The sequence below is a fragment of the Thunnus thynnus genome, chromosome 19 (genome assembly GCF_963924715.1).
Source record: "Thunnus thynnus chromosome 19, fThuThy2.1, whole genome shotgun sequence".
Classification (NCBI taxonomy): domain Eukaryota; kingdom Metazoa; phylum Chordata; class Actinopteri; order Scombriformes; family Scombridae; genus Thunnus; species Thunnus thynnus.
The window spans coordinates 6,245,368-6,268,793 of NC_089535.1; the positions used below are offsets into that span (position 1 = coordinate 6,245,368).

Consider the following 23,426-nt stretch of genomic DNA (forward strand, 5'->3'; position numbering starts at 1 on the left):
TCTCCTAATATATACCTCTGTGCTTCTTCGGCCCATCGAGTCAACGAACGGAAAAGTTTGTTGACTCGACGGGTGGAAGAAGCAAATCAACATTGTTTATGGGGTATTTTTATATATCTCTAAAGAACCACTTATCCAAACGACTTCACACATCAACATTGCACTTCTTTGATTCCCAGCAATCCACCTGCTAGGTACGAAGTAGATCGAATGAACAGTTCTCAAGTTATAGGCTGGATGAGAATTACTTTGATCAAAATATATGATAAAGTTATATGTAAAATGGATGTTGTTGTAATGCTGCTGACTCAAGCTCAGAGGACTATTATTACAAGTAGGAAACAGATCAAAATGCTCACAGTTGAAAGGAACAGAGTGCAACTCACATTTGAGTTTCAGATGTAGTCAAATTATAGTTTGTTCCTGCATATAAACCTGCATACTTCTGCTTTTCACATGTTTTCATATTGTCACTTCACAACAGCTGGAGGTATCCGTGGTAAAGAAACCCGAGATAGGGTGCATGTCAACTCCCGAGCCAAAAAAGTACTGAGCAATGGATCTCCACGCATAATTGGTAAAGTGAGAAAAGGTGGGTAGAAGTCAGCTGGAAATGATGTACTCTTTGCACAAAAAGTGACATAAGTGGGTTTTCTCAATTTCTCTAACTTGAAACTGATCTTTTTTAATCTTAATCTATTTCTTAGGATTTTCCTAATTTCTTTATGTCCTATTTTAACCAGTTAATTAAAGTTCATATGATGGGATGGTCCCAGTGAGGGTAATGTTTCCTTTTTATGTAGTTATATTAGTTATATATATTTAGTAATATTGCTTCACTGTGTCCATTCATGACAATGAAGCATGTTCATGTTTTTGCTTCATGTCTGATTTGTCTAACCACCAGATCTACTAAGTGAGTGACTGTGAAATACATCCTCCTATACTTTAATCAAACAAAACAAAGAACCTACAAAATTCGTGTTTGTAATGTCTGTATATTTATGTTATTCTGCATAGTAGTAGTATACACTCCTTTATTACATGTGTGTAAATCTCTTTCTCTTTTGTTATTCCAGGTGAATATGAACCAGGTGAGTGACTGCAAATAAATTCTCCTAATATATAACATTCAGTTGTAATTCTGATGTTTACAATGTCTACTTCTACCATCAGCTGTGCTTTACCATGTACTATACCTTCACCTCAGCCTCCCTTTACCTCAAGCTCACTTTTGAGTGTCTGATCTATTCATTTTTGTAGCAGCACCAAAGTCAACATGTTATTCAAAATTAGATGAAATGAACACAGAATTTAAATGGAAATTGTATACTCTTTGCACAAAAAATGGCATGAGTGTGTTTTCTCAATTTCACTAACTTGGATACCAAAGTTTTGGGAAATTGCAGTAGTGTCACCACCAAAAAGAAAAGAAAAAAAGAAATATCTTTAACTCCACCAACTTCACACAGATTCACACTTTCCACTGTCTGATCTATTCATGTTTGTAGCAGCACCAAAGCCAACATCTTATCCAAATTTACATGAAATGATTGGAAAATTCGAATGGAAATGATGTACTCTTTGTAATAAGTTTCTTTTCTCAATTTCACTAACCCGGATACCCAAGTTCCGAGAAATTGTAAAAGTACTAACACCAAATAAATTAAAAAAACAAAACAAAACAAAAAAACATGTCTAACTCCACCAACTGCACACAAAAAAGTATAAGAGGAAAAAAACACTACATGATAAACAGATCAGAACTATATTGAATTATTGCCATATACGCTAACATGTGGTATTCACATCTGCCTTTTAGGGTGTATATATATAGTTATTTGTGTATGAAAAAAATAATGTGCAATTTTGTTTGAAAAGAAAATGTTTTCTAAGCAGAATGAAACTCAAACCTCTCCCACCACAATCAACCTCTGTCCAAATATTATTCACTATTTAAGCCCTACATTTATGCAACTAATTTGCAATAACTATTTTCATTCACTTGTAACATTTAGTGCCAATGCATGAAGTAGTGTGATGTTCATATAGTGCAAAGAAAAGAAACTGATCTTTTATAATCTTAATTTATTTCTTGGAATTTTCCCAATTTATTTTTGTCCTATTTTAAGCAGTTCATTAAAGTTCAAATTATGGGATGATCCCAGTGAGGCTACAGTACATAATGTTTCTGCTCATTACATTTAGTTACATTACTTTATTCTGTATTGATTCAAATGGAAAAATAGAGGGAAAAAAACATACAGTATGCTTGTTTATTTGGCGCGAACCACATCCTCTGTCCTGTACCTCTTACACCTCTGCTGATATTGCCGCAAAGTTACAGCCAGTTTAGATGGAAATAGATGCTTTAATAAAACAAAACAAAGAACCTACTGAATCTCTGTTTGTAATGTGTGAATATTTATGTTACTCTGCATAGTAGTAGTATACATCCCTTTATTAAATGTGTGTAAAGTTCTTTGTCTTTTGTTATTCCAGGTCGACCTCCACTAATTACACCAGGTGAGTGACTGACAATAAATTCTCCTAATATATAACATTCAGTTGTTATTCTATTTTTATTATATTATTCTATCTATTATTATTGGTATTCACGGATGGCTTTTAGGATGCATATATAGAGTTATTTTTATATGAAAAATGTGAAGTTCAATTTTGTTTAAAAAAAAAAAGTTTGCTAAGTAGTATGAAACTCAAGCTTCTCCCACCACAATCAGCCTCTTGCCAAATATTATTCATTATTTAAGCCCTACATTTATGCAACTAATTTGCATTAATGTAGGGCTTCTTCGAATTTTCCCAATTTCTTTCTGTCCTATTTTAACCAGTTACTTAAAGTTCAAATTATGGGATGGTCCCAGTGAGGGTACAGTACATAAAGTTCCTTCTCATTATATTTAGTTATATTGCTTCATTCTGTATTGATTCAAATTGAAAAATAGAGGGAAAAACATACAGTATGCTTGTTTGATTGGTGTGAACCACATCCCCTGTCCTGTACTTCTTACTCCTCTGCTGATATTGCCACAAAGCTACAGCCAGTTCAGATGAAAATGGATACTTTAAAAAAAAAAAAAAACCTACAAAATCCCTGTGTGTATATTTATGTAATTCTACACAGTAGTAGTATACACTTTATTACATGTGTGTAAATCTCTTTTGTTATTCCAGGTCCACCTCCACCATTTCAACCAAGTGAGTGACTGAAAATAAATTCTCTTTATATATAACATTCAGTTATAATTCTGATGTTTACAATGTCTACTTCTACCATCAGCTGTGCTTTACCATGTACTATACCTTCACCTCAGCCTCCTTTTACCTCAAGCTCACTTTCCACTGTCTGATCTATTCATGTTTGTTACAGCACAAACGTCAATATCTTATTCAAAATTAGATGAAACGAACACAGAATTCAAATGGAAATGATGTACTCTTTGCACAAAAAGTGACATAAGTGTGTTTTCTCAATTTCAGTAACTTAAAACTGATCTTTTTTAATCTTAATTCATTTCTTGGAATTTTCCCAATTTCTTTCTGTCTTATTTTAACCAGTCAATTAAAGTTCATATGATGGGATGGTCCCAGTGAGGATACAGTAGCTACATAATGTTTACTTTCTATGTAGTTATATTAGTTATATATATTTAGTAATATTGCTTCATTCTGTATCCATTCATGACAATGAAACATGTTCATGTTTTTGCTTCATGTCTAATTTGTCTAAGGTGTTTTGCTCTGTTCATCCTCTTTCCAGCCTCTTTGTCAAGATATACTGTAGGAAAGAATTAACAATACAATTAACAATAGCAATAGAATTAGAGTAGAATTATTAACAAAAGAATATCTCATTGCATCTTCCCTGTGCTGGGCCAAAAAAAGTCTTTATCAGTATCTTTTACTATTACTTACATTTTGAATGTTTAGTTTGGATGATGTGAATTATGAAGTTCAAGAATCACAGGATTTAGTTGTAATGATGTCTACATGTGTTAATTTTTGTTTTAGACAATCCCTCAATCAAACAAAGGTGGTGTGGAGACTTTTAACATTAAATTTATTTTTTAAAAGTTAGTATTTTGAACAGTCACATTTCATAAGAGCTGATATTAGCAGTTTTCTCCTTCACCGGAACAAGTAGATTACTGGTAGTGATAGTAAGGAGGCAGTCTGAGCATGATATTGTCTGGAAGGGATTATTTGGTGATTCTGGTTTTATGGAATGAAATGTGAGATTATTATATAGTTTTCACAAGCAGACCAAAAAAACTTTTCATTAAAGTTGAATAGGTCACAATTTTACCATTGTTGGTAAACTGAGACTTCATTTGCTCTGTCTAGTGTAATATGTACACTTCTGGCAGTCTGAAGTGTACTTTATAAAACATCTAACCTACTTACGCTATTTGTGCATCTTGTTTGTACATTCATCAATATAATGAGCTTCTGATACCCCTGTGTGTTTTTCTGTTCATTGACTCGATGGGTGGAAAAAACAAATCAACATTGTTTATGAGGTATTTTTATATATTTCTCAAGAACCACTCATCCAAACAACTTCACACATCAACATTGCACTTCCTTGATTCCCAGCAATCCACCTGCCAGGTACGAAGTAGATTGAATGAACACTTCTCAAGCTATAGGCTGGATGAGAATTACTTTGATCAAAATATATGATAAAGTTATATGTAAAATGGATGTTGTTGTAATGCTGCTGACTCAAGCTCAGAGGACTATTATTACAAGTAGGAAACAGGTCAAAATGCTCACAGCTGAAAGGAACAGAGTGCAACTCACATTTGAGTTACAGATGTAGTCAAATTATAGTTTGTTCCTGCATGTAAACCTGCATACTTCTGCTTTTCACATGTTTTCATATTGTCACTTCACAACAGTGTACGCCATCCCTGCTATAGAAAGCCCAGGTGAGGTGCATAGCTACCGCCTAGATTGGAAGGATGGCTACCCACGAGCCAGTGAAGATCCAATAAAAAATGGTAAAGTGAGCAAAGGTGGGGTAGAAGTCAGCTGGAAATGATGTACTCTTTGCACAAAACGTGACATAAGTGTGTTTTCTCAATTTCACTAACTTGAAACTGATCTTTTTTAATCTTAATTTATTTCTTGGGATTTTCTTAATTTCTTTCTGTCCTATTTTAACCAGTTAATTAAAAATCATATGATGGGATGGTCCCAGTGAGGGTAATGTTTCCTTTTTATGTAGTTATATTAGTTATATGTTTAGTAATATTGCTTCATTCTGTAGTCATTCATGACAATGAAGCATGTTCATGTTTTTGCTTCATGTCTAATTTGTCTAAAGTGCCTGTAAAGCAAGTTATGCCCAAAGTCAGATTTCTGATTTTTTTGAACTAATGTGGTGTTTTGCTCTGTTCATTCTCTTTCTAGCCTCTTTGTCAAGATATACTGTAGGAAAGAATAAACATTACAATTAACAATATCAATAGAATTAGAATAGAATTGTTAACAATATAATATCTCATTGCATCTTCCCTGTGCTGGGCCAAAAAAAAATCTTGATCAGTATTTCTTATCATGTTGATGTGTTTTGAATATTTAGTTTGGATGATGTGAATTATGAAGTTCAAGGATCACAGGATTTAGCTGTAATAATATCTACATGTGTTAATTTTTGTTTTGGGCGATCTATCACTCAAACAAAGGTGGTGTGGAGAATTTAAACATGAAATTTATTTTTTAAAAGTTAGTATTTTGAATAGTCACATTTCATAAGAGCTGATATTAGCAGCTTTCTCCTTCACAGGAACAAGTAGGTTACTGGTAGTGATAGTAAGGAGGCAGTTTGAGCATGATATTGTCTGGAAGGGATTATTTGGTGATTCTGGTTTTATGGAATGTGAGATTATTATATAGTATATATATATATATAGTAGGTCACAATTTTACCATTTTAACAAACTGAGACTTAATTTGCTCTGTCTAGAGTAATATGTACACTTCTGGCAGTCTGAAGTGTACTCTATAAAACATCTAACCTACTTATGCTATTTGTGTATCTTGTTTGTACATTCATCAATATAACGAGCCTCTAATATCGCTGTGTGTTTTTCCTTTCGTTGACTCGATGGGCAGAAGAAGCAAATCAACATTATTTGTGAGGTATCTTTATATATTTCTCAAGAACCACTCATCCAAACGACTTCACACATCAACATTGCACTTCCTTGATTCCCAGCAATACACCTACCAAGTACGAAATAGATCGAATGAACAGTTCTCAAGCTATAGGCTGGATGAGAATTACTTTGATCAAAATATATAATAAAGTTATATGTAAAATGGATGTTGTTGTAATGCTGCTGATTCAAGCTTAGAGGACTATTATTACAAGTAGGAAACAGGTCAAAATGCTCATGGTTGAAAGGGACAGAGTGCAACTCACATTTGAGTTTCAGATGTAGTCAAATTATAGTTTGTTCCTTCATGTAAACCTGCATACTTCTGCTTTTCACATGTTTTCATATTGTCACTTCACAACAGAAGAAGACGTCCCTGATATAGAGAGCTCAGATGGGGTAGCAGTCGGATCCCAAGACAAGGAAATCCTGAGCAGTCATCTTACAACTGTCTTCCTCCCAATCATCTACATCATTGTGTTTGCTGTGGGGCTGCCCACCAACACCATGGCAATATGGGTATTCCTCTTCAGGACCAAGAAAAAGCACCCCTCGTCAATCTACATGGCAAACCTGGCTCTGGCTGATTTACTCTTTGTCATCTGGGTCCCCCTGAAGATATCATACCACTTCAATGGGAACAACTGGATCTACGGAGAAGGGCTGTGCAAAGTGCTGGTGGCGTTTTTCTACAGCAACATGTACTGCTCCATCGCCTTTATCACCTGCATAAGTGTCCAGCGTTACTGGGTGGTGGTCCACCCACTGTCCGCGCAGCAGAGGGACAACCGCATACCCGTTGCCGTCTCCGTCACAGTCTGGGTGGTGGTCTGGCTTATCACCATCCCTCTCTACCTGCATGACCAACAGGTCAGAATAACAAACTTCAAGCCAAAAATCCTTACTTGCAACGATGTCACCAGGGAAAGTCAGGTGAAAATATCAGCTGGCTACTTCCTGACAATGGGAACTCTGGGTTTTGTTGTTCCCACTATTGTGTGTATCATATCCTACATCCTCATGCTCAAAGCTCTCAGGAGCAGCATGACAGATGCTGACATCACCAAGAAGCGACGGAAGGCTGTGGTCTTGATGATCACAGTGTTGGTTATGTTTTTAGTGTGCTTCACCCCCAGTAACATCATGCTGCTGGTACACTATATCCTCTTGTTGGGCGGGGCCGACAACCACCTGTACAGATTTTACATCGCCACCCTGTGCCTGGCTAGTCTCAACAGCTGCATCGACCCTTTTGTTTACTACTTTATCTCTAAGAATTTCAGGGATCATGTGAAGAACACGTTCCTCTGCAGGAGTGAGAGAACAGTGAAGAGGATGAAGGTTTCCTTCAGGGCTCTGAAAAACTCACAAGAGCAACACACCACGCCTAACTCAGATAACACACAGAGCACTGAATGCTAGTTGATTGATCATTATTAAGCTGTTTTATGCCTGATCATTGTCTCCCTTCAGATAGAGATTTTGGTAACACTTAATTTACAGGTCTCTTTATTTGTATATCAAAATAAAATAAAGTGTTACCTTTTTTTTCTTATTCTACTGTGACGTCTTCCACCTCAGGTTTGGTTCATTACATGTAAGGAAATTTAGGAGTCATCTTTGGCAATGACCTCCTGTTTCAGAGCTTTGAGCTGTCTAAATTACTGCTTATATTGTTTTAATACATTTAATTGTCTTTATATCTTTTACGACACACTTGTTTTATGCACTTTGCTTGATGCAGTTTGCTTGATTTCAGCAGGATATGAATGATTGCCTTTGTGTAGTTTTAATGGGTCTAATCTTTTATTCCATGTTGTAATTTGATGAATTTTCTGTCAGTGTTTGATGTGCCAGAATTGAGACCCAAACCTAAAATGGGCAAAATTTAGCAGGTTTTATACTGTAGGATAAAAGTTTGTCTGTGTTTTTTAAAGTAATAAGTTTTGCTTGTATATCTACATTTTAGTTTGTCAATAAAAGTAATTGTCTAACTAGGAGTTTCCTGACTCTGTGGACTGGTCGACATGGGAAAGGTCAATCCAGGTACTTCTCATTTTCAAAACAATCCTGATATTTTAACCTTTGCTCACAATCCAGGGTTGTGTTCATCCAAAATTCCTCTCAAAGACAAAATTTCATCCCAATTATTTATTCTGTGTGCAGAGGATTTTTCATACCTCCCAGGGCCTGGCATAATGTCAGAAATATCTCTTTCTTTGTCCAACTGTAAAAATATCAATTAATTTGTTGCCATTTTGTGAAAACACACATCATCCACCCTTCTTTGTTTTTTCTTCTTTTCTTTTGAAATGGCATTTTAACACTGTACTTGTTCACTTCAGTTAATGATTGTCACTCAGTTCTTGTTCACTCCTCTTCTGTTACACTGTTGCACAGAATACTACGGGAGGTGAAGGTAAACTTTTATGTAACTTTATTTATCACTGTTCTCAGTTTACGCACAACATGTTAGCATATGCAACCAATAATACAATTGACTTCTCCCAACAAAACTCTTCTTCTCCTCTTCTTTTTAACCCTCTCCACAATTTCCCTATTATGGCAAGTAACGTAGGTCACAAAATACATACCCCTCAATATTATTTCCCATTTACTCCCTTACAGCATGTTGAAGAACTTTACTTTAACTGTTACTGTAGATTTCACAAAGCACATAATAAAAGGCAACTGCAGTTTTAAACATATTAAACGTGCAGTTGGAGTTTGTGCTTCCTGTTTGGGACTTGACAAAAGTAAGAAAATAAAAACTTTCTCCCAAGTAAAGAATAATCTTTACAAATTGAACAAGTTTTTACATATTTTATACTTTTATAAGCTTGTCTTGTGTTTAGACTCAACCCAAAGTCACAACTCCTGCTTGTCCAGAATGCAGCAGTTCAGATTATTAGAGGAGTAGAAAGACGTGGTCACATCACTCAGCTGCATATTTACCTTCGTTACTAGATTGCTTCAGAGCTGTTTTTTAAGGTTTAACTGATCATCTTACGTGATAAGGTCAGTTTTGAAGTCAACAGGGAATTAGAGGGATTGACATGAACTTGACCTTCGCTGTAATGTCACGTATCAGTAGTTGCACAAAAAGATAAAGTGGACGTGGCAAACTTTGTACAAACCAGAGATATTTAGTCTGATGAAGTGCATTTGTCCACTCAATTTATGTTAATCCAATTAATCTAATGAATCCAGAATATTGAGTTTTCTTTTTTTGTTGTTTGTTTGTTTCTTTTATATTTTTGGGTTTTTTCTTTTTACATATATTGCGCCATACTAAGCATGTTCTGTAATGAAATGTTGAAAGTAGAGCTGAAACTATAGCTCAATTAATTGATAAGTCAATCAACAGAAAATTAACAGGTAGCTATTTTGATTATTGATCAATTGTTGCAGTCATTTTTAAGTATTAACGTCAATACTTTGATGGTTCCAGATTCTCACATCTTAAAATTAACCATTTGTAGGAAATTTTGATGGATGTTTTTCACAATTTTCTGATGTATAAAAAAAATAAACATTGATCAATTGAGAAAATAATCGGCATATTAATAAATAAAGTGAGATATTTTGTTCCAGCATCACATCAAACACATTAAGCGGCAGGAGATTTGGAAATTTGATTCATGACCTCAGTATTTATAAAATCCAACAAAGAACATTGGTCATGAACGAGAAATAAATTTTGACCTGATGATGGCACTAAGTGGAAGGGTTCAAAAAAGTTATTACATTTCATCCTTGGCGTAACAGGTACCAAATTTCATTGCAATCCATCCAATAGCTGTTGAGATGCTTTATAAGCTGCAAGAGAATATGCAAATAAATACAAGGACTTACTATTTTGTTAATGTTTTGTATTTCCTGTATACATATATACACATCCCAGGTGTCACCTTTTCTTGGCCTTGTGATTTATCTGTCTGCTCTCTCTGCTGGTCCTCCAGCTGTTGGCCAAATGTTTTATTCAGCTGGGGTTGTTGTTGTTGTTTTGACGATTGTTTTGTTTTGCTTTGGTTGCTGTGATCCTGATGGGACAACATCTTAAGGGAGGGGAAGGTGTGGGTGTCACATTTTGTTTGGCCTTGTGATTTACCTGTCTGCTCCCTCTAGAGGTGTTCATGAGGGCAGCTTGCAACAGCTGAGGGCCCACAGGGTTCCCAGGTTATTTAAGTCCAGGCTGCAGCACAGCCCAGTCTCACATTCTTCTCTGACTGCTTACGGCTGCCACTGGTTGCAGTTCTCTGTTCTCCCCTTCAGCTACTTGGTTTGGTTTAGCTCTGTTTCCGTAGTTTGGTTATGTTTTATGTTCTTGCACCTTAAAACACTCACACACACATTTTACACTCATGCACATCATACACCACTGACTACTGATTTCCACACTCCATATTGTGAATTTTTCATTTTGTTTAATTTTGTCTAATTTGGTTAATTTGTGTTAATTAACTTATTCTCTGTTAAAACTAAGCATGGTGTGTGTCCTATTTTGGTGCGGCCAATGAGCCGGGTCATAACAATATATATATTTACTGAAAAAATTATTTTATTGCACATATGTTTCACAGTGAAAAGCTTTCTGTCATTCCTTGCTTTGTACTTTCTTTAAATATACATCACTTCTAAAACAAAACAACCTTTTGTCTAAATATGTTTGAGTATCATTGTGAGAGTGAAAGACAACCAAGAAGCAACAGTTATGTGATCAGCAAACATCCCTCCTTGGTATAGTTTGTTTAATGCTTCCCCCTGCTGGTGAGAAATGTGCAGTACATCCGATATGTACACTAACTGAGCACTTTATTAGGAACACCTGTGCAATTAAATGCAATCCAATACAACAGCTCTGACATAAATTCTACTTTTTACGAGGCTTTTACGTTTTCAGTTTTTGTTGACATTATGAGAAAGGTGATAATTCTACTTTGTGTTTATTATTGAGGTCGTAGTTGGTGGATGGTAGTGGTGTACTGGAGAGCATTATATTGAAAATTGTTGGAAATATTTTGTCCCCCTCATGTATGTTAATAGAGTGGAAACTTTTTACTCCACTACATTTATTTCATGGCTAGAGCTTCTTTTCACATAAAGACTAAAATATAAAGCCAAGCCAAGAGTATATAACCTTGTTAAGATTAGCTCCACTTTGACAGCAATAAAATGCTGCTTAAAGGTTACTGCATCAGTAATAATGTTGCTAATATTCACAAGTAAGGCTGGATTACCAACCAGGCAGAGCAGCAACTGACCAGACCCCCAGTCTTTGGCAATGACCCCCTGTTTCAGAGCTTTGAGCTGTCTAAATTACTGCTTATATTGTTTTAATACATCTAATTCTCTTTACATCTTTTACGACACATTTGTTTTATGCACTTTGCTTGATGCAGTTTGCTTGATTTCAGCAGGATATGAATGATTGCCTTTGTGTAGTTTTAATGGGTCTAATCTTTTATTCCATGTTGTAATTTGATGAATTTTCTGTCAGTGTTTGATGTGCCAGAATTGAGACCCAAACCTAAGATGGACAAAATTCAGCAGGTTTTATAATGTAGGATAAAAGTTTGTCTGTGTTTTTTAAAGAAATAATTTTTGCTTGTATATCTACATTTTAGTTTGAAATACATACAAATACATTTAAAATACATACCCCTCAATATTATTTCTCATTTACTGCCTTAGAGCATGTTGAAGAACTTTGTGTTTGGTCATCTAACTGGTCATCAAGTCAATATGACCAAATAATGATTTCTTTGTTCAGGTGGGATCTGTCACTGTAGATTTCACAAAGCACGTAATAAAAGGCAACTGCAGTTTTCAACATATTAAACATACAGTTGGAGTTTGTGCTTCCTGTTTGGGACTTGACAAAAGTAAGAAAAATAAAACTTTCTCCAAAGTAAAGATAATCTTTACAAATTGAACCAGTTTTTTATATATTTTATACTTTTATAAGCTTGTCTTGTGTTTAGACTCAACCCAAAGTCACATCTCCAGCTTGTCCAGAATGCAGCAGTTCAGATTATTAGAGGAGTAGAAAGACGTGGTCACATCACTCAGCTGCATATTTACCTTCATTACTAGATTGCTTCAGAGCTGTTTTTTAAGATTTAACTGATCATCTTACATGATGAGGACAGTTTTGAAGTCAACAGGAAGTTATAGGGTGTGCTTTTACTCACGTTTGTTGCAACATCAGGTAATATCATGTATCAGTTGGCGCACAATAAGATAAAGAGGACGTGGCAAACTTTGTACAGACTACAGACATATAGACTGATGAAGTGCATTTGTCCACTCAATTTATATTAATCCATTGAATCTAATTAATCCGGAATATTGAGTTGTTGATTTTTTTGTTTGTTTGTTTGTTTTTAGATTTTTGGGTGTGTGTGTTTTTTTAAGGTGTATTATATATATTTATCTGACCAAGACTCAAAAACCCAAATACATAAGAAATATATATAATATATCAGAAAAATAGCAAATATTCACATATGAGAAGCTGGTAACAGATAATTAATACTTATGTACTTTTAATGAAGCAATAATTTGAATGCATGGCTTTTGCTTGTAATAGAGTATTTTACGCTGTGTTACTGTCACTTCTAAAATTCAATGCATAATCTAAATAGAAGGACAATAACCACCAAAGTCCATAAATGAAACCTGCAGACCTAAAAAAAAAAAAAAAAAAAAGTCACACACGCTGGTCATTTAAACATAAAATAATATCTTCTGACAATATATAAGTTATTCTTTGATATTATATCAGTGGAGGCGTAGAAATATCATTGATAAGCGGGTTTTGAATGTTTCCACATAATGTTCCTGTAGTGCAGATGAAGAGAAATGCGTGTTCTAGTTATCAATGACGGAAGGAAGATGAACTCATGAGTGAGATTATTATCATATTACCGAAATCAACCCGAGCTGTGTCTCGGTTGGTTAGATGCGGTCAGCTGACTCAGTCACATCAACTAGTGTCCAAATCATCTATTTGAAGAGGGGATGGCACTTCAAACAGTGAAGCAGTAACACCATCGGACATTACATTACATATTATTTTAACACGCTCTTGCAGCCATGACTTTAAAGACTCGATGGTCTCACCTGTTTCTCCTTTTGTGTTGCGTCCAGACTTGTCTTTGTCAGTCAGGTAAGATATTGCTTTGTTTTTTTCCATCACTAATGTTTTATGCTGTCATGAAAACATTCAGCTCAGGTAGATTTAAAATCCAAAAAGACTTGGCCATAACCTAGTAGCCTATATGGCTGGACCGTGTATGGTGAATGTGTGAAATTGTGGACAATTTGTTACAGAGATAGTCAGTGTCAAGGGCGCCGGATTCATTTCAGAAGTGCGGGGAGACCTCGGACTCGCACACGTTTCCATTCATATATTTTCTGAGGTCGCGGACACAGATATTGTATGTTCATGTATATGCTTTATTACCAACAATCCTACCGTATAAACCTGGAATCTGTGTGTAACAGCTGACCTCTTTATATACAGTTAATGGTGTAGACGGGTAGCAGAACACAGAACATTAGATCCTTGCCGATCCTGTTAATGAAGTTACTGCTGCTGTGCCAGGTGCGTGAATGCGCACATCACTAATGTATCGTTTCAGCTTCTGTGTGATGCTGCAGGTATTTAATAAAGTAAAAAGGAAAGAATCTGACGCACAGCCAACTGTGGACGACAAACATCATTACTGATGTTTTTGCAACATCCCGGATTACATTCAGTGACACATGAACGACATTAATGTACAATTCAGTCTCATTAATAGCTGTATAAAACTATTCTGACGGACATTTCAGTAGATTATGTTTTAGATGCGAAATACTATAGAAGTAAAAGAAGCAAAATACATGAAAATTGATTTGTGATGTTGAAGAGCTCTGTGTGCGTGCCTCTGTTGACTAAAGACACACAAAATGTGTCTCTTACTCTTTCTGTAATTTTAATTATAAAACAATCTCTGTGCTGATATGTGAAGAAAAGCGAAACCGCTCCGCTCATTGTAAAAATAACTTTGTCTGTAATACGTTCACGACCTGTATGCGTCTTGTTGTTATATATTAATATATATGTAGTTATATTGCTTTATTCTGTGTTCATTCAAATGTAAAAATAGAGGGTGAAAAACCCCAACAGTATGCTTGTTTATTTGCCACGAACCACATCCCTTGTCCTGTGCCTCTTACACCTCCGCTCATATCGCTGCGAAGTTATTCTGCATAGTAGTAGTATAGCTCCCTTTATGTGTGTAGATCTCTTTATCTTTTGTTATTCCAGGTCAAGGTCCACCAGATCTACTAAGTGAGTGACCGCAAATAAATTCTCCTAATATATAACATTCAGTTGTAATTCTAATGTTTACAATGTTTACTTCTACCATCAGCTGTACTTTACCATGTACTATACCTTCACCTCAGCCTCCCTTTACCTCAGGCCCACTTTTCACTGTCTGTCAGCATGGAACTAAAACCTCTCCCACCACAATAAACCTCTTGCCAAATATTATTCACTATTTAAGCTCTACATTTATGCAATTAATTTGCAATAACTATTTTCATTCACAGTAGCATTTAGTGCCAATGCATGAAGTAGTGTGATGTTCATAGAGTCCAAAGAAAACAAATTGATCTTCTATAATCTTAATTTATTTCTTGGAATCTTCCCAATTTATTTTGGTTCTATTTTAACCAGTTAATTAAAGTTCAGATCATGGGATAGACCGAGTGAGGGTACAGTACACAATGTTTCTGCTCATTATATTTAATTATATTGTTTTATTCTGTATTCATTCAAATGTAATAGTCGCAAGGAAAAAACCTACATTGTGCTTTTTTATTTGGCATGAACCACATCTCCTGTCCTGTACTTCTTACACCTCTGCTGATATTGCTACAAAGCTAGTCACTTTAGATGGAAATGGATACTTTAATAAAACAAAACAAGGAACCTACAAAATCCCTGTTTGTAATGTCTGTATATTTATGTTATTCTGCATAGTAGTAGTATACACTCCTTTATTACATGTGTGTAAATCTCTTTCTCTTTTGTTATTCCAGGTGAATATGAACCAGGTGAGTGACTGCAAATAAATCCTCCTAATATATAACATTCAGTTGTAATTCTGTTGTTTACAATGTTTACTTCTACCATCAGCTGTGCTTTACCATGTACTATACCTTCACCTCAGCCTCTCTTTACCTCAAGCTCACTTTTGACTGTCTGATCTATTCATTTTTGTAGCAGCACCAAAGTCAACATCTTATTCAAAATTAGATGAAATGAACACATAATTTAAATGGAAATTTTATACTCTTTGCACAAAAAATGGCATGAATGTGTTTTCTCAATTTCACTAACTTGGATACCAAAGTTTTGGGAAATTGCAGTAGTGTCACCACCAAAAAGAAAAAAAAAAAACCATGTCTAACTCCACCAACTGCACACAAATAAATTACAGGAGGAAAAAAATACTACATGATAAACAGATCAGAACTATATTGAATTATTGCCATAGTATACACTAACATGTGGTATTCACATCTGCCTTTTAGGGTGTATATATATATAGTTATTTGTGTATGAAAAAAATAATGTGCAGTTTTGTTTGAAAAGAAAATGTTTTCTAAGCAGAATGAAACTCAAACCTTTCCCACCACAATCAACCTCTTGCCAACTATTATTCATTATTTAAGCCCTACATTTATGCAACTAATTTGCAATGACTATTTTCATTCACTTGTAACATTCAGTGCCAATGCATGAAGTAGTGTGATGTTTATATAGTGCAAAGAAAAGAAACTGATCTTTTATAATCTTAATTTATTTCTTGGAATTTTCCCAATTTATTTTTGTCCTACTTTAACCAGTTAATTAAAGTTCAAATTATGGGATGATACTCATTATATTTAGTTACATTACTTTATTCTGTATTGATTCAAATGGAAAAATAGAGGGAAAAAAACATACATTATGCTTGTTCATTTGGCGCGAACCACATCCTCTGTCCTGTACCTCTTACACCTCTGCTGATATTGCCACAAAGCTACAGCCAGTTTAGATGGAAATGGATGCTTTAATAAAACAAAACAAAGAACCTACTGAATCCCTGTTTGTAATGTGTGAATATTTAAGTTATTCTGCATTGTAGTAGTATATATCCCTTTATTACATGTGTGTAAAGTTCTTTGTCTTTTGTTATTCCAGGTCGACCTCCATTAATTACACCAGGTGAGTGACTGACAATAAATTCTCCTAATATATAACATTCAGTTGTTATTCTATTTTTATTCTATTATTCTATCTATTATTATTGGTATTCACGGATGGCTTTTAGGATGCATATATAGAGTTATTTTTATATGAAAAATGTGAAGTTCAATTTTGTTTAAAAAAAAAAAGTTTGCTAAGTAGTATGAAACTCAAACTTCTCCCACCACAATCAGCCTCTTGCCAAATATTATTCATTATTTAAGCCCTACATTTATGCAACTAATTTGCATTAATGTAGGGCTTCTTTGAATTTTCCCAATTTCTTTCTGTCCTATTTTAACCAGTTAATTTAAGTTCAAATTATGGGATGATCCCAGTGAGGCTACAGTACATAATGTTTCTGCTCATTATATTTAGTTACATTACTTTATTCTGTATTGATTCAAATGGAAAAATAGAGGGAAAAAAACATACATTATGCTTGTTTATTTGGCGCGAACCACATCCTCTGTCCTGTACCTCCCACACCTCTGCTGATATTGCCACAAAGCTACAGCCAGTTCAGATGAAAATGGATACTTTAACAAAAAAAAAAAAACCTATAAAATCCCTGTGTGTACATTTATGTAATTCTACACAGTAGTAGTATGCACTTTATTACATGTGTGTAAATCTCTTTGTCATTTGTTATTCCAGGTCCACCACGTGAACCATGTGAGTGACTGAAAATAAATTCTCCTTATATATAACATTCAGTAATAATTCTGATGTTTACAATGTCTACTTCTACCATCAGCTGCCACCAAAGTCAATATCTTATTCAAAATTAGATGAAATGAACATCTTTTTTAATCTTAATTCATGTCTTGGAAGTTTCCCAATTTCTCTCTGTCTTATTTTAACCAGTTAATTAAAGTTCATATGATGGGATGGTCCCAGTGAGGGTACAGTAGCTACATAATGTTTACTTTCTATGTAGTTATATTAGTTATATATATTTAGTAATATTGCTTCATTCTATATCCATTCATGACAATGAAACATGTTCATGTTTTTTGCTTCATGTCTAATTTGTCTAAAGTGCCTGTAAAGCAAGTAATGCACAAAGTCAGATTTCTGATTTTTTTGAACTGATGTGGTGTTTTGCTCTGTTCATCCTCTTTCCAGCCTCTTTGTCAAGATATACTGTAGGAAAGAATTAACAATACAATTAACAATAGCAATAGAATTAGAGTAGAATTATTAACAAAAGAATATCTCATTGCATCTTCCCTGTGCTGGGCCAAAAAAAGTCTCGATCAGTATTTCTTATCCTGTTGGTGTGTTTTGAATATTTAGTTTGGATGATGTGAATTATGAAGTTCAAGGATCACAGGATTTAGTTGTAATGATGTCTACATGTGCTTTTCTTTTGGCAATCCCTCAATCAAACAAAGGTAGCGCGGAGAATTTAAACCCAAAATCTATTTTCAAGTTAGTATTTTGAATAGTCACATTTCATAAGAGCTGATATTAGCAGCTTTCTCCTTCACAGGAACAAGTAGGTTACTGGTAGTGATAGTAAGGAGGCAGTTTGAGCATGATATTGTCTGGAAGGGATTATTTGGTGCTTCTGGTTCTATGGAATGAAATGTGAGATTATTATATAGTTTTCACAAGCAGACCAAAAGAACTTTTCATTAAAGTTGAATAGGTCACAATTTTACCATTGTTGGTAAACTGAGACTTCATTTGCTCTGTCTAGTGTAATATGTACACTTCTGGCAGTCTGAAGTGTACTTTATAAAACATCTAACCTACTTATGCTATTTGTGCATCTTGTTTGTACATTCATCAATATAACGAGCCTCTGATACCGCTGTGTGTTTTTCCGTTCGTTGACTCGACGGGTGGAAGAAGCAAATCAACATTGTTTATGGGGTATTTTTATATATTTCTCAAGAACCACTCATCGAAACGACTTCACACGTCAACAATGCACTTCCTTGATTCCCAGCAATACACGTGCCAGGTACGAAGTAGATCGAATGAACAGCTCTCAAGCTATAGGCTGGATGAGAATTACTTTGATCAAAATATATGATAAAGTTATATGTAAAATGGATGTTGTTGTAATGCTGCTGACTCAAGCTCAGAGGACTATTATTAGTAGGAAACAGGTCAAAATGCTCACAGCTGAAAGGAACAGAGTGCAACTCACATTTGAGTTTCAGATGTAGTCAAATTATAGTTTGTTCCTGCATATAAACCTGCATACTTCTGCTTTTCACATGTTTTCATATTGTCATTTCACAACAGATGGAGGCGCCCTTGGTATAGAGAGCCTAGGTGGGGAGCATGGCAACTCCCGAGCCAACGAAGTACTGAGCAATGGACATCCAGACATGATCGGTAAAGTGAGCAAAGGTGGGTAGAAATCCCTGTTTGTAATGTGTGTATATTTATATTATTCTGCATAGCAGTAGTATACACCCTTTATTACATGTGTGTAAATTTCTTTGTCTTTTGTTATTCTAGGTCAAGGTCCAGGAGCCGGTCGTCCACGTGAGTGACTAAAAATAAATTCTACTAATATATAACATTCAGCTGTAATTCTAATGTTTACAATGTCTACTTCTACCATCAGCTGTGCTTTACCATGTACAATACCTTCACCTCAGCCTCCCTTTACCTCAAGCTCACTTTTCACTATCTGATCTATTCATGTTTGTAGCAGCACCAAAGTCAACATCTTATTCAAAATTTACATGAAATGATCAGAAAGTTCGAATGGAAATGATGTACTCTTTGCACAAAAAGTGACATAAGTTTATTTTCTCAATTTCACCAACCTGGATACACAAGTTCTGGGAAATTGCAGTAGTTTCACCACCAAAAAGAAAATAAAAAAAGAAATATGTCTAACTCCACCAACTTCACACAAATAAATTATAGGAGGAAAAAATTACTACATGATAATCAGATCAGAACTATATTGAATTGTTGCCATATACACTAGTATGTGGTATCCATGTATGGCTTTTAGGGTGTATGTATATAGTTATTTATGTACGAAACATATAATATGAAATTTTGTTGAAATTTTTCCACCTGCCAGGTACAATGAACAGTTCTCAAGTTATGCAAAGGACAATCCTACATACATGCATACAGGCATGGTCAGTGGTAGTGTCTGTAATGTGCATTCCTGGATATTAAATGTTCATTTGCAATTTTCTGTAGTGGTCCCTGAAGTAGCGTATCACATGACATGGTTACGGTACGTTTGAGTGAAAAAGGGTATAAATGCGGTTGCAAGAACGATACTTTCCACTCATCTCTTGGGATGTTTCATATGTTTCACTCTGCAGATTCTCGTTTCTCACTCTGCATTGAATGTTTTGTCAGAGTGATTATTATTTGGGGCGCTTTAACTACATGTTCAACCTCTATCATGACTCTATGTGCCTTTTTTCTGCCTCTTTCCCAGTCGATGATCATGGAGGCTGCACTGGAAATTATGAATGAAAATTTTGACAGCGTTTTGCGTGCAAATTCAGGAAGCTCCTCTCTGCCCAGTTACCACAATTGCAGTCAAATCAAGCGCACCTGCAATGCAGTCACCCCATAGTAATCTGATATAACAGCTCCATGAGTCGCATGTTTTACCTTCAAGACTCGTATTTTACTGCTGTTGTTCATAGTTTGTGATGTGAAAACATCAGAGAAATAAAAAGTTTGCGTCCTGGTATTAGTTCAGTTATAAAATCCAAACGCACCGCAGAGGAAACACAGTCAGTCTGCGCCTCGCTGCTGTTCTCTGTTTCCATCATCTCACACTGATTCATTTTAAAAGAGCAACGGCCAATGGTGAAACTTCATTACTCAGACACTCACTCACTTACAGATAACCGCGGTTACACGGCTGGTCTGTGGCTCATCCAGCCAAAAAATACTTCAACATTAACATACGTTGAATATAGGCCCTGTTTGTTTGATGTTTTGGTCTTGATTGCCTTTATAGGCTGGATAAGAATTACTTTGATCAAAATATAAAACAAAGTTATATGTAAAATGGATGTTGTTGTAATGCTGCTGCCTCAAGCTCAGAGGACTATTATTACAAGTAGGAAACAAATCAAAATGTTCACAGCTGATCGGAACAGAGTGCAACTCACATTTGAGTTTCAGATGTAGTCAAATTATAGTTTGTTCCTTCATGTAAACCTGCACACCTCTGCTTTTCACATGTTTTCATATTATCACTTCACAACAGGTGGAAGCATCCCTGATAGAAAGAGCCCAGATGGGGTAGCAGTCATATCCAAAGACAAAGAATTCCTGAGCAGTCATCTTACAACTATCTTCCTCCCAATCATCTACATCATTGTGTTTGCTGTGGGGCTGCCCACCAACGCCATGGCAATATGGATATTCCTCTTCAGGACCAAGAAAAAGCACCCGTCGTCAATCTACATGGCAAACCTGGCTCTGGCTGACTTGCTCTTTGTCATCTGGGTCCCCCTGAAGATATCATACCACTTCAACGGCAACAACTGGATCTACGGAGAAGGGCTGTGCAAAGTGCTGGTGGCGTTTTTCTACAGCAACATGTACTGCTCCATCGCCTTTATCACCTGCATAAGTGTCCAGCGTTATTGGGCGGTGGTCCACCCGCTGTCCAAGCAGCAGAGGGACAACCGCATACCCGTTGCCGTCTCCGTCACAGTCTGGGTGGTGATCTGGCTTATCACCATCCCTCTCTACCTGTATGACCAACAGGTCAGAATAACAAACTTCAATCCAAAAATCCTTACCTGCCATGATGTCACCAGGGAAAGTCAGGTGAAAATAGCAGCTGGCTACTTCCTGACAATGGGAACTCTGGGATTTGTTGTTCCCACTATTGTGTGTATCATATCCTACATCCTCATGCTCAAAGCTCTCAGGAACAGCATGACAGATGCTGCCATCACCAAGAAGCGACGGAAGGCTGTGGTCTTGATGATCACAGTATTGGTTATGTTTTTAGTGTGCTTCACCCCCAGTAACATCATGCTGCTGGTACACTATATCCTCTTGTTGGGCAAGGCCAACAACCACCTGTACAGATTTTACATCACCACCCTGTGCCTGGCTAGTCTCAACAGCTGCATCGACCCTTTTGTTTACTACTTTATCTCCAAGGACTTCAGGGATCATGTGAAGAACACGTTCCTCTGCAGGAGTGAGAGAACAGTGAAGAGGATGAAGGTTTCCTTCAGGGCTCTGAAAAACTCACAAGAGCAACACACTATGCCTAACTCAGATAACACACAGAGCACTGAATGCTAGTGGATTAATCATTATTAAGCTGTTTTATGCCTGATCATTATCTCCCTTCAGATATTGTTTTTCGGTAACACTTAATTTACAGGTCTCTTCATTTGTATAGTAAATTAAAATAAAGTGTTACCTTTTTTTTCTTATTCTACTGTGACGTCTTCCACCTCAGGTTTGGTTCAGTACATGTAAGGAAATTTAGGAGTCATCTTTGGCAATGACCTCCTGTTTCAGAGCTTTGAGCCGTCTAAATGACTGCTTATATTGTTTTAATACATTTAATTGTCTTTATATCTTTTACGACACACTTGTTTTATGCACTTTGCTTGATGCAGTTTGCTTGATTTCAGCAGGATATGAATGATTGCCTTTATTCAGTTTTAATGGGTCTAATCTTTTATTCCATGTTGTAATTTGATGAATTTTCTGTCAATGTTTGATGTGCCAGAATTGAGACCCAAACCTAAAATGGGCAAAATTTAGCAGGTTTTATAATGTAGGATAAAAGTTTGTCTGTGTTTTTAAAGTAATAATTTTTGCTTGTATATCTACATTTTAGTTTGTCAATAAAAGTAATTGTCTAACTAGCATTTTCCTGACTCTGTGGATGGGTCGACATGGGAAAGATCAATCCAGGTACTTCTCATTTTCAAAACAATCCTGATATTTTAACCTTTGCTCACAATCCAGGGTTGTGTTCATCCAAAATTCCTCTCAAAGACAAAATTTCATCTCAATTATTTATTCTGTGTGTAGAAGATTTTTCATACCTCCCAGGGCCTGCCATAATGTCAGAAATATCTCTTTCTTTGTCCAACTGTAAAAGTATCAATTAATTTGTTGCCATTTTGTGAAAACACACATCATCCACCCTTCTTTGTTTTTTCTTCTTTTCTTTTGAAATGGCATTTTAACACCGTAATTGTTCACTTCAGTTAATGATTGTCACTCAGCTCTTGTTCACTCCTCCTCTGTTACACTGCTGCACAGAATACCACGGGAGGTGAAGGTAAACTTTTATGGAACTTTATTTATCATTGTCCTCAGTTTACACACAACATGTTAGCATATGCAACCAATAATACAATTGACGTCTCCCAACAAAACTCTTCTTCTCCTCTTCTTTTTAACCCTCTCCACAATTTCCCTACTATGGCAAGTAACCTAGGTCACTAAATACATACCCCTCAATATTATTTCCCATTTACTGCCTTACATCATGTTGAAGAACTTTGTGTTTGGTCATCGAACTGGTCATCAAGTCAATATGACCGAATAATGATTTCTTTATTCAGGTGGGATCTGTCACTGTAGATTTCACAAAGCACGTAATAAAAGGCAACTGCAGTTTTCAACATATTAAACATGCAGTTGGAGTTTGTGCTTCCTGTTTGGGACTTGACAAAAGTAAGAAAAATAAAACTTTCTCCAAAGTAAAGATAATCTTTACAAATTGAACCAGTTTTTACATACTTTATACTTTTATAAGCTTGTCTTGTGTTTAGACTCAACCCAAAGTCACAACTCCTGCTTCTCCAGAATGCAGCAGTTCAGATTATTAGAGGAGTAGAAAGACGTGGTCACATCACTCAGCTGCATATTTACCTTCGTTACTAGATTGCTTCAGAGCTGTTTTTTAAGATTTAACTGATCATCTTACGTGATAAGGTCAGTTTTGAAGTCAACAGGAA

At 35.7% G+C, this 23,426-nt stretch overlaps 3 protein-coding genes across 3 annotated transcripts in view; all 3 read left to right on the forward strand.

Moving 5' to 3' along the window:
• The first annotated feature begins 206 nt into the window (after window positions 1-206).
• The window catches only part of LOC137170289 (proteinase-activated receptor 2-like), a 117,360-nt gene continuing 94,140 nt past the window's right edge, over window positions 207-23,426 (forward strand). Inside the window, exons 1-3 of the mRNA XM_067573530.1 lie at window positions 207-592; window positions 2,503-2,526; window positions 17,131-17,148. Of these exons, the coding sequence (XP_067429631.1) occupies window positions 457-592; window positions 2,503-2,526; window positions 17,131-17,148 (178 nt within the window). The 5' untranslated portion in view covers window positions 207-456. The remainder of the gene's footprint in view (window positions 593-2,502; window positions 2,527-17,130; window positions 17,149-23,426) is intronic.
• LOC137170293 (proteinase-activated receptor 2-like) lies at window positions 4,507-8,182 on the forward strand. Its single transcript, XM_067573536.1, has 2 exons — window positions 4,507-5,024; window positions 6,550-8,182. Exons 1-2 carry the CDS (start codon window positions 4,895-4,897, stop codon window positions 7,605-7,607), a joined length of 1,188 nt encoding a protein of 395 aa, XP_067429637.1. The 5' UTR covers window positions 4,507-4,894; the 3' UTR covers window positions 7,608-8,182.
• On the forward strand, window positions 13,119-22,319 carry LOC137170290 (proteinase-activated receptor 2-like). Its single transcript, XM_067573534.1, has 7 exons — window positions 13,119-13,356; window positions 15,282-15,296; window positions 16,429-16,452; window positions 17,131-17,148; window positions 18,733-18,840; window positions 18,952-18,978; window positions 20,690-22,319. Exons 1-7 carry the CDS (start codon window positions 13,284-13,286, stop codon window positions 21,745-21,747), a joined length of 1,323 nt encoding a protein of 440 aa, XP_067429635.1. The 5' UTR covers window positions 13,119-13,283; the 3' UTR covers window positions 21,748-22,319.